At 34.8% G+C, this 15,129-nt stretch overlaps 1 protein-coding gene and 1 long non-coding RNA gene across 18 annotated transcripts in view; one reads left to right on the forward strand and one right to left on the reverse strand.

The window, feature by feature from the left end:
* Nucleotides 1-15,129, forward strand: part of PTPRK (protein tyrosine phosphatase, receptor type K) — a 565,337-nt gene that overhangs the window by 339,942 nt on the left and 210,266 nt on the right. For all 17 annotated transcript variants that reach the window (XM_003353215.4, XM_021072706.1, XM_005652678.3 and 14 more), the window contains exon 7: nucleotides 1,375-1,668. In XM_003353215.4, coding sequence (XP_003353263.1) covers nucleotides 1,375-1,668 — 294 coding nt within the window. The remainder of the gene's footprint in view (nucleotides 1-1,374; nucleotides 1,669-15,129) is intronic.
* On the reverse strand, nucleotides 10,354-10,649 carry LOC110256645. The gene is made up of 2 exons (XR_002338453.1): nucleotides 10,508-10,649; nucleotides 10,354-10,383 (listed from the first exon to the last, which is right to left on the reverse strand). It is a non-coding gene; the product is annotated as an uncharacterized LOC110256645 (long non-coding RNA).

Below are 15,129 nucleotides of genomic sequence, written 5' to 3' on the forward strand. Positions count from 1 at the left end.
GAATTTTGGAGGAAAATTCCTAAAAATTACTTTATCCTGTGTAGGGATCTAGATCAGTTAGTGTTATTCCTTATGTTAGGGATATTTGTAGCTCAAGGGTTCAAGTAGAAACTGTATTTTGGGAATTTAAAAGCCAATCCTGGGCTACCACTGGAAACCTCTGCCTCATTTAAACCTTTATCAGAGGGTAAACCTGTCTATGAGCTTTTTTACATTGTTGTAGTCTAAGCATTTATTGCTGTTAAAATAGAAAATCCAATATAAAAAATACTGGCTGTCTTTTCATAATTTCTTTCTATCTGCATCTCCTCCAACCCACCCCTATCTGGGGAAAAAGGGGTGGGTGCTGAGAGAAGCATTGTGCGGTGGCATGTAATAGTTATTCCTCATATAATTTGCTTTAATTCTTTTAAAGTACTTTAAAACAATTTAATCACTTTTTAAAGATTAGCACTTTCCTTTAAAGTCTTTTGGCCTCCCCAAGAAGTGTTTTTCCAGAGATTCAAAGATCCCACCTGATCACAGTGTACTAATTAGAAACCATATGGACAGAGCTAAAGCTATGGGATCCTTCATAATGTTCAGTGTCAAATTTCACCTACATTGTTGTTAGGGAAAATAAATGCTCTAATTCATCATCCGACATTTCTATAAATTCAAACATTATAATCATGTTTCCCAAAGTTTCTTTCAAGCAAAATGTCTGAGCTATTCAAAATTAAATTGCAGTGTACCTTTGACATTTGAGTTTAATATTTGACACATTGCCATATCACGTGCTACTCCCAAAGGCCAATGATACATAATGATTTGTGATTTTGCCTCCGTGTAAATTTCAGTTTCTAACACTGAAAGGTGGATGTGTGGAAACTAGTCAGCACCAGGCATCTGCTCCCGAGTGCAATTTGCTTTATCTTCTTTTTATATCATCACAGCAAAAACAAAAACACTACGTAGTCATATTTCATGAATGAAATAAAGAGTTATGGCAATATTCATTAATTTGGAGATTTGTAAAAGACTTAGGACCTCAAGAATATCAGAAATCAATTGTACTTTAGCAGCTAATTGAAGTTATCCATTTCTAAGTATTTTCTTTTTTATTTCCCTTGGTTACTGGTTACAAATTTGACCCCTGGAGAGGCTTGTTTTTAATAAAAGAAAACTTGTGTTAAAAGGGTAATATCCATCTATGAAAGTATTTGTTCTTTAAAAGTCCAGTTTGCAGACCCCTCATTCCGTTTTCTCTTAAGTATTTATTAACTCCTAAATAAATCATTCCTAAGCCTTTAGGCTTTGAGAGCTATTAATACCTCTATGCAGTGTATGTGTTTGGATTTCTAACTAATGAGATTGCACGCTCATTTCTCCTAGAACCACCAAGGCCTATTGCTCCTCCACAGCTGCTTGGCGTTGGGCCGACATATTTGCTGATTCAGCTAAATGCCAACTCCATCATTGGTGATGGTCCCATCATTCTTAAAGAAGTGGAGTACCGAATGACATCAGGATCCTGGACAGAAACCCATGCAGTCAATGCTCCAACTTATAAATTATGGCATTTGGATCCAGATACTGAATACGAGATCCGTGTTCTACTTACAAGACCTGGTGAAGGCGGAACGGGGCTTCCAGGACCTCCACTAATCACCAGAACCAAATGTGCAGGTAAGAATAAAGAACAGGCCACTCTGCCTAGTAAAGAAATCTAGCATAAGACACATAATATCCATACAGTTATTAAAAGTTCTAACTATTTGGTACATGATTAGTCGCACTATTCTAAGAGTTCCAGTGAATTTGGTAAATTGTGGCCTTAATTATGTCATAAATTTGATTTAAAGACGGTGTATTTCTCTATTATTACTCAGTATTATTATGAATCCACAATCTTTTCTTGCATAGTAATTTTGCTCAGCTTGCTTGTATTTAGTCCAAAATCTCTGATAGACGCAGGTGGAAGTATTATTGAGAGAAAAACCTCTGTCGTTCAAACAAATGTGGAATACCTTTAACAGTGTGAGAATTATATTCCTCCATAATTTTGTTATGGTCAGTACAGAAACCGTATCTGATGACACAGACAAGAAAGTTACTCTGAGTCAATCCTAAGATAACTCTTCTATTCAGAATATCCTGTTGTATAGGATTAATGCAATAGCTTGACACCCAGCTGTAAAATAAAGAGGCTTTCCTTACATTTTTAAGCCCTGTTATTGCCCTCCTCAGACCTGAAACAGAGTGGTGAAAATAATAGCATATGGAGAACACAAAAAAAGAATAAAAACTGAAATAAAAAGTAATATATAAAATACACCCTAGTTCCATACATCCATTTTTATAATGGGAGAAATTCTTAGCTATTTACTAAAAGCCACTGAAAAGTTTAATTGCCTAAGTTATTGGAGTGTACTTTTAGTGCACTGTTTATTTTATTGTGGAAAATAGTTTAATTTTTTAGTTTGTTGAAAGAGACTTTTTTTTTATCCGTTAAGCATTATGTCGAAACACCTGCAGAGTTAGTACATGCGTCTGTGCATCTTGAACATTTAAAGATTTAGGTTCTAAAAATTGAAAATTGTGAACATGGGGATCTATGAAAATGTAAATGCCGGTAAAATGTCTTTTGTTTCTTTAACATCTGTTTAGCAATTATAATATTCTGCGGCTACCCACTGAGAGCACTGATCTAAGATCAAAGCAAAATACCTGACATATTATCATCCCTAAGTATTTTTTATTCTGACTCAACTTCATATATTAATATTAATATACTAATTTTAAATATTAATATATTTTGTATATGAACATGAAAAGATGCTCACTAATAGGAAACTTAACTGCTCAGTCATTACTCTAAGATTCAGCTTAGATAATAGAAAGTCTACTAGTTTTCTTATTGATGTCATACATTTATCCTACGGTTGAAAAAAAACCACAAAGACTTTGGGTAAGTCTCCATGGCTTAGCCTAAATCACACAATTTGCTTTTCAAATTTTCTCTACAGCTAAGTCTTTTCATTTTAGGTAATGGGACAAGTTACTCCTATTGTAGTAGATGAACTAACTTCATGGGGTAGAAACAAGTTGACTCCACAACCACAGCTAGGCAGAGAAATAATTTAGAAGAGACAGTATGGAAACTGAGGACTAGATCACCCTGTCTTCCAAAATTCGTATCCCATGCTAACTTCAAAAGACAAACGGAGGGGTCCATTTACTGAAGATATTTGCTGATAAAGTTACCTCTTTCCCCCACATTTAATCTGTATCAGGTATATACAAATTAAAATAATGAATATTAATGTACTATTCCAGTGATCTTCCTCTTGATTTTTTGTGCCCAAACTTCTTTCTTTTAAATATCTCATCTACATTCTTAGGTTTTATTTTCCCTTAAAAATAGCATTACCGGAGTTCCCATCGTGGCTCAGTGGTTAACGAATCCGACTAGGAGCCATGAGGTTGCGGGTTCGGTCCCTGCCCTTGCTCAGTGGGTTAACGATCCGGCGTTGCCGTGAGCTGTGGTGTAGGTTGCAGACGCGGCTGGGATCCCACGTTGCTGTGGCTCTGGCGTAGGCCGGTGGCTACAGCTCCGATTCGACCCCTAGCCTGGGAACCTCCATATGCCACGGGAGCGGCCCAAGAAATAGTTTAAAAAAAAAAAAAATAGCATTACCACACAATGTATTGTTAATACTATGTAACTTTTTTAACCTAGGAATTATTTAAAATTGGCCATTGATATGAAGGCCAAGGGAGGTTGTGAATAAGTGAGATTGTGGTTTAAGGCTAGTTATGCTGTATTAAGTGAATGAAAACAATATGTTAATGAGCATTGATTTATCCCTATCAGATATGTTCAGGATGCATATTGAATTGCAATAAGTAAAAATATGACTGTAAAGTGCTTTGAGCTATTTTATTTTGAGAATAACCTTATCTGTGTGGGAGGGGATAGAGTAAAATAACAGACTCAGAGCTGCTTTCAAATTTATAAATGTCTTGACATTTTGAAATTATTTTTTTTCCTGATATGTTATTTGAGACATTTAATTTGTGGGCTCTGTGGCATAAAATAGTATTAAGCCCACGTACTCATTTATGCTTTTACTTCCAAATGTAGAAACTTACTACATGTTTGGTGAGTCTTTACCAGATATCTATGTTAATTTATTAAAGTCCTCATAAGGTGTGTTTGATGCGGGTTTTGAGAAACTGTGGTTACTGTTTTACAGGAATATCTACTAATTTGCACTGTTATGGGAAATCTTACGGAATGACATATTCTATTAATTTGCACAAATACAGAGTTGGTACAGGTTAAAATTATGATGTCCATCTATTTCCCCTCTTCAAGATTCCATTCCTCAAATTTCAGGTGCCTTTGACCCTATTGGCATTAGCACCATCTCTGGCTTCAGCCTGCCTGTTTTATAACAACAAAATAGAACACAACTTATGCTGCCTATGATATTACCTGATATTTAGTACAAAAATTCTTCATAATCTGTGTAAATAATCCCTTTCAGAAGCTAAACATAATCTTTATAGACGTTTCCATCTAATTCTGTTAAATTGTGCAGGCTCTGAATACTACTGGTTCTATGAACTGTTCTAACAAATACTTGGAGAATGGCATATTTTAATATACTATTAATATCAGCTGGTTGAATATTTATTGTTTTGAAATGGCTATTTTAATACATACTGCACATTAGACCACCAGGAAGCCTTAAAAATAAGTATAAAAACTTTTTGGTATTATGTGTGTGATATCAATTTCACATGCATTTCTTGTACGTAGCAAAGGGATGATGATTATTTTCCACCTCTCAGAAATTCTTACTTTATTTTGGTCTGTTACAGGGAAACACTGTTTATCTCCTAAGTACCACTCAAAGAGTAAATTAGTTACTATTTACTCTCTTAAAATTCCATTTTAATGTAGTTAAACCTTTGAAATTTTACTTATCTAAATAATAAATTCTGTTTTCTAGGCAGAAATGTGTCAATAATTTTACAAGTTAATTAAATGTTTTTATTTATGTATATTAAAGAGTAAATTTTATGTTTTAAATGAAAATTTAGATTGTCATAGTAAAGTATTGATTGTTACTGCTTTATAAGTATTTGGATATTATTATCCCAGTTTTGTAGCTGGTTAATCTAAGACTCAGGAAAAACAAAATAAAGAGCAAAGATTTGTCTAAGCCCAGTCAGCTTCACAACTGGGGCTCATACCCATTTTCTGGCCCTTGAAAAGCCTGAATTATTCTTTCTCTTCCTTCTACTACTGTAGACAACTTTTTTTTTGCCTTTTAGAAGAGTTTGACGTGAGCAAATGAAAGTACAACAGGTAAAATCAGAGAGAGATGTACATTTAAAAAAAATTTATTGAAGTACAGTTAATTTGCAATGTTATTTTCTTCTGAACAGTAAAGTGACTCAGACATATATATATATATATATTTATTTATTTATACATATAAATAAATGTTAATGGAAAAGCATATATATTTGTCACAGGATCCTGAGCATAGTTCCCTGTGCCATATTGGACCTCATTGTTTATCCATCCCATATATACTAGTTGCTTCTGCTAATCCCAAACTCCCAGGCCTTCCCACCTTCCCACCTTCCCTCCTTCTCCCACTCTCCCTCCTCCTTGGCAACCACAAGTCTGTCAATCTTTTCTTTTTTGTTTTGTAGATATGTTCATTTGTGTTGTATTTTATATTCCACACAGAAGTGATATCCTATGGTATTTGTCCTTTTTTTTTTTTTTTTTTTTTTTTAGCATTTTAGGACCACACCTGCTCGGCATGTGGAGGTTCCTAGGTTAGGGGTCTAATCAGAGCAACAGCTGCTGGCCTAACCATAGCTCACAACAATGCTGGATCCTTAACCCACTGAGTGAGGCCAGGATTGAAACCGCAACCTCATGGTTCGTAGTTGGATTCGTTTCCTCTGCGCCATAGCAGGAACTCTGGTATTTGTCTTTCTTTCTTTGTTTAGTAGGATCATCTTTAGGCCCATCCATGTTGCTGCAAATGGCATTATTCCATTCTTTTTTCTGGCTGAGTAGTATTCCATATTTGTGTGTGTGTGCACATGCACCACATCTTTATTCATCTGTTGATTGACATAGAAGTTGTTTCCATATCTGGCTATTGGAAGTATTACTGCTATGAACATAGTGCTACATGTTATCTTTTTGGATTATAGTTTTATCATAGTATATGTCCAGAAGTGAATTGCTGGATCATATGGCAACTCTCTATTGTTAGTTTTCTGAGAAACCTCCATACTGTTTTCCATAGTGGCTGCACCAATTTATACCTTTTCTCCATACTCTGGGAGGTATACACATTTTTAAAAATAGGGTCTACACGCTGACTTATTCCTTAAGAAAACATAGCTTAATGTTTGCAACTTCACTTTTATTGAAAGCACAGTTGATTAGTGTTCTTAACACAGAAGTATATGCTGTGTTTTAAATACTTTAAACAGTAAAAGAAGTGCAAAAAATGTTTTTCTTTGTCCTTTTCTGAAAATGTCCTGCCTAGTTGCTAAAGCTATTTCTTTGTTTTCTTTCTGAAGTACATTAAAATCATTTGGTAAGTCCAATTACCTGCTTCAGGGTCACTCAAGTTAGGAGAGGTGGTAATTACAGCCTCTGCTGGCCATAGCCACCTACGCTTGCTTCATGCTTCTCTGTTTGCCTTAGGGGTATGATTATTTCACTGTTAGCTTGCAGCCTGACCTGTGTTATTGTTCACATAATGCTTCTTCAGGCATTTTATACATTTTAAAAAAGGTATAAATGTGAAGTTGTCTTAAATGGGAAGTAATTCAAAAACTTCATCCAACAGTCAAAGAAAGCATGCTTGTTTTTTTTTTTTTTTCCCATGTGTCTGTTTCCTCTGGGTATACCATCTGGTATAGAAGCTAAGAAAATACAGTTTTCTCTTCTTCTTATTAAATGGAAATAAAATATGCTATCATCAGTATTGTCTGCATTGCATGCTTTGGCAATTGCATGTTAGAATTGCTCTCTTAAATTGCCTTCTGCTTCTGGGTAACCCATTGTGGCACTGCTTTATGATTAACTGACATTTTAGCAGCATCTCCCTCATAGGGAAGGTCAAGAGTTCAGGGTGTCCAGAACGTAATATATTTACACAGTTGGGAAAGCTACTCTCTAGTCTTATATTGAAGTTCAGTGCTCTTGGCAATTTTCATTGAAACATGTAGATCTGTGGAGCAGTGAAAAGGAGAGTGTCTTATTTTAAACGTAAACATTTACTAAAACTGCATTTTTTTTCTTCTCTCCTAAATCCAAAATGGGAGAAAACAAAACAAAACAAAACAATATCCAGGCATACTTAAGAAACCACAAAATGAGGAATGAAATTTTGCCCTTTTGGCCACAGGATTGTCAGCAAAATGGAACCATATTGATTTTTATTGTGGTCTGAGATAGCTATCAATCACAAAGACTATTTATCATTAGAACTCAACCTCGAGGCTAAACAAGATAAACAACTCTTCTAAGAATTGGTATGGTTTAACACTGTAAAGATACCATACTATTTGAATCCATTTGAGGGTTTATATCAGTGGGTTTTTTAAAATTTTTTCTAATGTTTTAACTTTCTCATACATGATGTTTATACAGATTCTTTACTGTTTTTGAGCAAGGATTTTAAAAGATAATGCTGTTATTATTGAAGTAAAAAAATATAAGATAAAAAGGCATAAGAAAAGTTATGGAAAACAATAGTTATTCAATTTTCTTAAAAATCTGAAAGAATAAAATACTTTTTTTTTTAGATTTTTTTTCTTTTTTAGTGAGTAATAACCTGATTCTATTTTTCAGGTTCAGTAGAAAATATTTCAGTTTGAAAGATATTAATCTATTCAGAGCAACGTATATTGGCTTTTTTTGTTGCTAACAGCACTGGGTTAAGTACCAGGTCTTCCAAGTGGTACAACTAATGCCTTGTACTTGGTTCCTAGGAATCACGAGGGACTGTCCTATAAATAAAGAATAAAATGCAAAGTGAAAGGAATTTAGAGGAGGAAACTCTTCTTTTAAGAAAGTGTTCCAGAGAAGCTGTCACCAGGAAAGGATGGCTTTTATACTGCATCTTAAAAATTGACTATGAGTTTTTAAGGAAGAAAGAGCAGAAAATGAAATTAAAAACAGAGGGAACCACGTCTATCCCAGTTGCAAATATTGCTGACGTGTTTTGTGTTCTGAAAATAGATGGAGCATTGGATGACCCTGGGCCAGGGTAGAATTGAGGCTGCAGGTGGGCTGTGGCCAGGACTAATGTCACCTAGATTGCTCTCCTGTTGTTTTGAAGAAGCAGGCGGACATTACTAGATTTGCTTTTAGAAAGATTATCTCATCTCTATGGAAGATGAATTAGGACTAAGGACAGACTGAGAGCAGAAAGACTTTGAAAACATGCTTATAATAATAAATATATTCTGGCTACAAACTTCTGTACAGCATGCCTCTCTTCTTTTAGATCAGAGACAGGACATCTGTAAATTTCTGGAGAGTAATATCATTTCTAATAATTAAGAAAATTCCTTTCATTAAAGGGATTTTAAAGACATTGTATAGGTGATTCAGCCTACCTTATTGTTTGATTTATTTTTCTTTTTCAAATATGTGGGTCATCTAGTGTCATTAATATGCATGCAAGACCCATGGTATAACACATTTTTTCAGAGGGGAAAATTATGAAGGATTAAAGAGAAATTTCAAGAGCTAGTGTGTATTTGATGGGATATTTATTTGTTTCATAAATTTTATTGAGGTCAAAGTTGCATACATTGCCCCACTGAGAACTGCGGAAGATACATCAGTAATAAGGCAGAATTCCTACTCTTAATCTGACAGTCTAGGGAGTTGCCATTGTGGCCCAGTGGAAATGAATCCAACTAGTATCTGTGAGGATGCATGTTCGATCCCTGGCCTTGCTCAGTAGGTTGGGGATCTGGAGTTGCCCTGAGCTATGGTGTAGGTCACAGATGCAGCTTAGATCCCACATTGCTGTGGTTGTGGTATAGGCTGGCAGCTATAGCTCTGATTCGACCCCTAGCCTAGGAACTTCCATATGCTGCAGGGGCAGCCCTAAAAAAGCAAAACAAAAAACAAAAAAACAAAAACGAAAAAACACCAAAAAACCTGACAGTCTAGTGTTAGAACCATAATAACAATAAAAATATAATAAAAATACAAAGCATTTTGAAACTCCAGAGAAGAGAGGGATGATTTCTGACCCCAAAATAGTTTTCCTCAAGCAGTATGTTTGAAAATAATATTAACTTTTCCTTTTCTTAACACTTCTATTAGCAAACCCCTAGCCTTATCCTTAATTCCTAAACTGTGAAATAATGCATAAAACAAGGTGCAGCCACTAGTCACCATAAGGATGATTTGCCTTCTCTCTTTCTTTTCTGCTAAAACACAGGGAAACTGTATGCACAGATGGAAGTTTACATTGAAAATATAATTCATTTACCAATTTAAATTATTAAAGTAATGTGTTTGGTTGCTTTTGAATTCCCTGGGGCCCATGGAAATGTTGTTCTAAATTTCAATGGAGAAAGAGAGATTAAATTTATAATATGATCAACTTCTATTAACTCTGCTAACAGTCTACAATGCTAGGAACCTCCAGCATAAGAGTCATAAAAATTGAAAAATATGAAATCCTCTTTCCACTGTCCTTTTTCTTTTTTACCTCAGGCATGGGATGTACAGTTACTCATACATGCAGTTCATGGCACAGTTCCTTATAGGTGTGTAATTAAATAGAGGCTTGCTTTCAGCTTAAAATTATCTTCTTCTGACTTACTTGGTTGGTAGAAAGCATTTGTTAACCAGTAAAAATGACACTATTTTAATTTATCTACAGCGCTTTAGTACGTGCTGAGTCTGTTAACAATATCATTAAGTACTCTTATTATTAGCTGCATTTGTTTTCATTGAGTTTTGAATACTACAGTGGAGCTGACAGGTAGAAATGATTTGAATAACATTATCAGTTCCATTAAGTGGCCTGGATTTCCCCCTCTGGTTCTGTGTTTTTTGTTTGATATTAGGAAGTAGAAATAAAAATAAAATGACATGTTAATAATATCTTAGGTGATAATAACAAAGGCGTGTCTGAGAAGACATGACGTAGATAGACTTAAGAAGCCATGCATCTGCATTTCAGACACTGAGGGATATGGTATGTATGAAGGATGGGCCCAAGAGGCTCAGCCTGTGAGCTTCAGACTCTTTAGTGGTGCCTTTGTGGTTATACTGATGCATAAACTTGTTCTTGATTTTTTTCCTTTTTTTCCCAGAGAATCTACCTCTGTCTTCAGCTGTCGCTGCCTGTTTACTTCCTTATTTGTTTTTTTTTTTTTTGGCCACACTCATGGCATGTGGAAGTTCCTGGGCCAGGGATTGGACCTGTGCCAATGCTGGATCCTTAACCTGCTGCGTCACAAGGGAATGCCTACTTTCTTATTTGAATTATAATTTATTTTCTTTACTTTGGAATAAAAAGCAAAGCTCTTAAACTCAGACTTTGGCCAAAAAAATTACAATCACATTTTCTTGGACAGGGGCTGGTGGGGAGGAGTACAGCTTATTATTTTTGGAAATTGCTTGAGGACCGTTCTAGTTATATTTAGCATTTTTGAAGAGTGTTGGTCATTTTGTATGGTTTTTCAAATGGAAAAAATTACTTTATAAAGATGTGTCTCATTATTTTCATAGTTTTACTTTATTCCTAAGAAAATCTGAGGGTGGGATCATCATCTTAGAATTTTACTTACTGATCTTTACTGTCTTATTTCATCTAGTCATTGCTGTAAGGATGGCCCTTCCATCCTCTTTCCTTTCCACAACGTGTACATACACTACAGAAGGGAAAAAGTGTATTTGAAGGAAAGGTAATGAGTGAATTCTAATCTCGAGTATTGTCAGTTGTATAATACTTTGTGAACCCAATAAAAAATGAACTTCAAAGGGCAGAAATTCATGCCTTTCATGTCACCCTAAGCAAGATATGTGCAAATTCAGCTGTCACTACATATGATATGGCCTAGAAATCATTGAGTGATGTCCATTTTAATTGTCGCAGCCAAATAATCTGGGTGAAGTTTGGGTTTAAATAACTAATCTTTTATTCTCTGGCTTTGTTACTACTTCCATCCTGTATGTAGTCCTTCATAATAAAGGAATAATAATCAAACATTTTAATTGTACCTGTTTATTTTTAAATAGGTACTATTAAATGTATATGAACATATTTTTTGTACTAGTGTTAACATGTGAATCTGTAATACTTTATCGTCAAAACACATATCTTTAAAAATACATATGCATATATATAATAGTCTCCCTTTTTAATGGTAATTGTAGAAGGAAGTGAAATAATTTCTGTGCCAATTATTAGGTGTTTCTTAAGTCAAGAGCACCATTTGCATAAAATACTTGCTCAAATTTCAAGGTAACCCTTATTGGAAATCATAATATATTGCTTTGTTAGACCTTTTTCTTCTCTAAGGTAACATCTTACAGATGAACAAAGGAATATGTATCTATTTTTTTTGAAATATACATGGCAATAATCTTTGAAAAATTTGTTTAGATGCTTCATTAATTTTTAACTTTTTTTTCCATCTAGTAAATATTTATTTATTTATTTATTTATTTATCTTTTTAGGGCCGAACCAGTGGCATATGGAGGTTCCCAGGCTAGGGGTCCAATCAGAGCTGTAGCCGCCAGCCTATGCCAGGGCTACAGCAACGCGGGATCTGAGCCGCATCTGCAACCTACACCACAGCTCACCACAACACCGGATCCTTAACCCACTGAGAGAGGCCAGGGATTGAACCCACAACCTCATGGTTCCTAGTTGGATTCATTTCCACTGTACCACAACGGGAATCTCCCCATCTAGTAAATGTAAACAATAAAAGAAGTTGAGGATATGTTTTACAGTTTTAGTTTCTCCAATATTGAACAATATTATCTTAAACTGTTATTCTTCCTATCACCTTATATGATGGCATTTTAAAGCTTTTGGGAAAATTTAGGATAACTTAAAAACAAATTGGTATATTGATAAATCTGTGATTTTTAGACTAGCATATCAGAGCTCTCTCTCGTAGCTTTACAAAGATAACGATAACTATTCTCTCATTGTGAGTTACCATGAAACATGATAGCATAAAGATTTGTTTTTTAAATAAAAACAGTTTATGTATATCAGATAATTGACATAGACTCTCTGATGTATTGGGCCAGCAGTTGTTTCCCTTAATTTTGTCAATGAATTTTGAATTCCTACTAGCACTCTTGTAGATCCGGGTGTAAACTGGTGGAGCGATAACTTTTCTCTTGTTTTTAAAATAAGTAAAATTAGCAGGTAACTTAGTTCACTTCTTCTAACAAGTGACAGACTGCGGGAACTGACTCATCGTTCTATTTAATTTTACCTAAATGTCTTTTTTTTCCCCCATGTTTCCACCTCACATAAAGTACATCAGTAGAACACAGAACTCTGCTTGTTTTTAAGAACGACAGGGGAGAAAAGTTTTTCTTGGCGTCCTCCTTCCATCTGGCTCAGATAATTCTTTAATTTCTGCCTCGTCTTTCCTTCTGGTTTACTCTCCACCCAGGGAAGAACTCACATTTTAAAGGCTAAGTTCCATCAGTGAACCAGTTACTTGTAGCAAAGTTCAGCTCATTGAATTAAATTAATTTTTTTTCAGCTTAAATGAACCAGTTTAGGTTTTCTTCTAAATTTTTTGCCATCAATTTTAGCAATGTGGATACCACCTTGAAAGTTATATAACTGAGGAATCTAAAAGGCAGAATTATTGTTCCAGAGTTCTCTTTTGTTTTTCCCCATTCTCTTTTCTGGTGAATTTTGCATCAGAGGTCTGTGCGTGCTCTGTGCATGTGTCTGCTGTCTAAAACAAACAGCTTTGCTCTGCTTAGGAGTAGAAAATGTGCCAGGGGAGCACTAACTATCCCTAAACTTACATTCTTTGGAGGTCCCTAACAGGAAATCCCAGATTTTGTAAAGACTTCATTAGAATTCATACACCCACGTAGTTTGTATAAATTATACTCAACAAAGCATTACACCAAACTTCATGAATAAAATTTTTTAAAATGCCATTTTAATGCTACCTTGTTATACAACTACTGTCATTTTTGTCAAGGCAGTGTTATTTTTGTTTCTCTGTGCCTATGCTTTTTTAAGATGTAAGTATAAGATACATACAAGTTTTCATTCCACTTTTTTTAACTTGCCATGATAGTAACCCACTTCCTGTGTTTTTACAGGACAGTCTAACCATCATCTTTAATGATTGCTTACTATTCTATTGGATATAGGTACAGAATATATTTAACCATTCTGTTACTGGAATCTTTGGCTAATTCCAGTGATTGTCTGTTGTGAGTGTTGCAGTGAAAATTATGTATGTATCTTTTCCCTACATGGTTGAAAAGTTCTTGGCACATACTCTTCAAATACTATATCAGTGCGCTTTACTGGGCCAACGAGGACATGCGTGCAGTCGTGCAGTTTTAGCACGAGAAAGTACTTTATAATTACTCAAGTCCATCGCCCCCATTTATCACTATTCTGGCCACTGTGACTCAATTGGTGAGGTGATCTGATCAATATTTTAAAGCTATTTGATGTGAAAACAAGACTGTCATTCAGATTGCATTTTCTTGTTTTTGTTTTATTTTAGTTGTTGTTGCATGAGCATCTCCTTCATTCCAGACTCTACCTTAACTGTGGGTATTCGAAAGTGAAGGCTGTTCTGCAGCCACTCAAAGTCTAGGGAATCATGATCATAGTAGTCACCAAGTATTGAGTACTTACTGTGTACCAGGCACTTGTGTCAGCTCTTAGATGCAAAGCCAGCTCCTTGGGTGCATGCCTTACCTGAGCTGCCTAGAAAGGTTAGAAGCTTGGCATGTAGGTAAATAAATAGACTAATAAGTGGTGTAATAGACATGCTCTATGGAAGCCCAGAGGAGCCTTGAAGTATGAATCGAATTTTATTAAGCAGCAGACTATGAGAATTAGCAATTATGAGTTGAGGTTTTGGTTTGTGAGTCAGTAAAATCTAGATTGAAAGCTGGCTCTAGTATTTACTGCTGTGCAATTAAAAATCTCTCTAATGTTTCATGTTATCTGTAAAATAATGATCAGTAATTGAACCATTTGTGAGATAATCAGTCAAGTTCTTGTGCTGAGAGTTAATTGTTAAATTTTCATATATTTTGCCAGCCACTTATTAAAGAATTATTAAAAAATACACAAACTTAAAATTATATCATTTACATTTTAAACAAAAGTAATACATATGCAAAACTTCCTAATCATTTAAATATATTGGACGGTTATCTACATTCTTGAGGCTATTTATGTCTATTTTATCTATATGTGGGAGATACTATGTATAATGACACATTCGTGACTATCTCTTCCAATTCTACCTTAGGAAGCATAAACTATAGTGGGAGTATTAGAGCATGGAAATTGGCAAATGCTGCAGATCAGGGCTTTTTTCCTTTACCACCTTCTCTGCTTTTGAGAAAGCCCAAATGTTGTAAGTAAACATTTTCTTGCACACCCCTAGAGAAAAAGCATGCAAAATGCTTACTTACCACAGAAGCAACCCACAGTAAATATTGGCCATTTCTACAAAACGCCATTTCACAAAAAATACTTTTTCTCTGATATTTAGAAAATTAAAAACATGCAGAATATCTGAAATTATTATGCACCGAACACCCATATATCCACCACTAGAATTTTCTTTTATTATATTTGCTATATTATGTATCCATCCACCGTTCCACTTTTTTTGGTCCATCAGTCCATCTTAACTTTTTAACATTTGTATTAATATATTGGAATATTTTGTTCAAGGGAGTGATTTTTAATGAACAATTAGTTTGAATATTTTTATTAAAATGCTTAGAATAATTTGATTTCTAGAAATATTTCTCTAATGGTAGTTTAGGAGAAGGATTGAAAGAAAATTTCAGAAGTTTTAGAAGGCTGCTACATCAGTCT

Source organism: Sus scrofa, chromosome 1 (assembly GCF_000003025.6).
Source record: "Sus scrofa isolate TJ Tabasco breed Duroc chromosome 1, Sscrofa11.1, whole genome shotgun sequence".
In the NCBI taxonomy this organism is placed as follows: Eukaryota; Metazoa; Chordata; class Mammalia; order Artiodactyla; family Suidae; genus Sus; species Sus scrofa.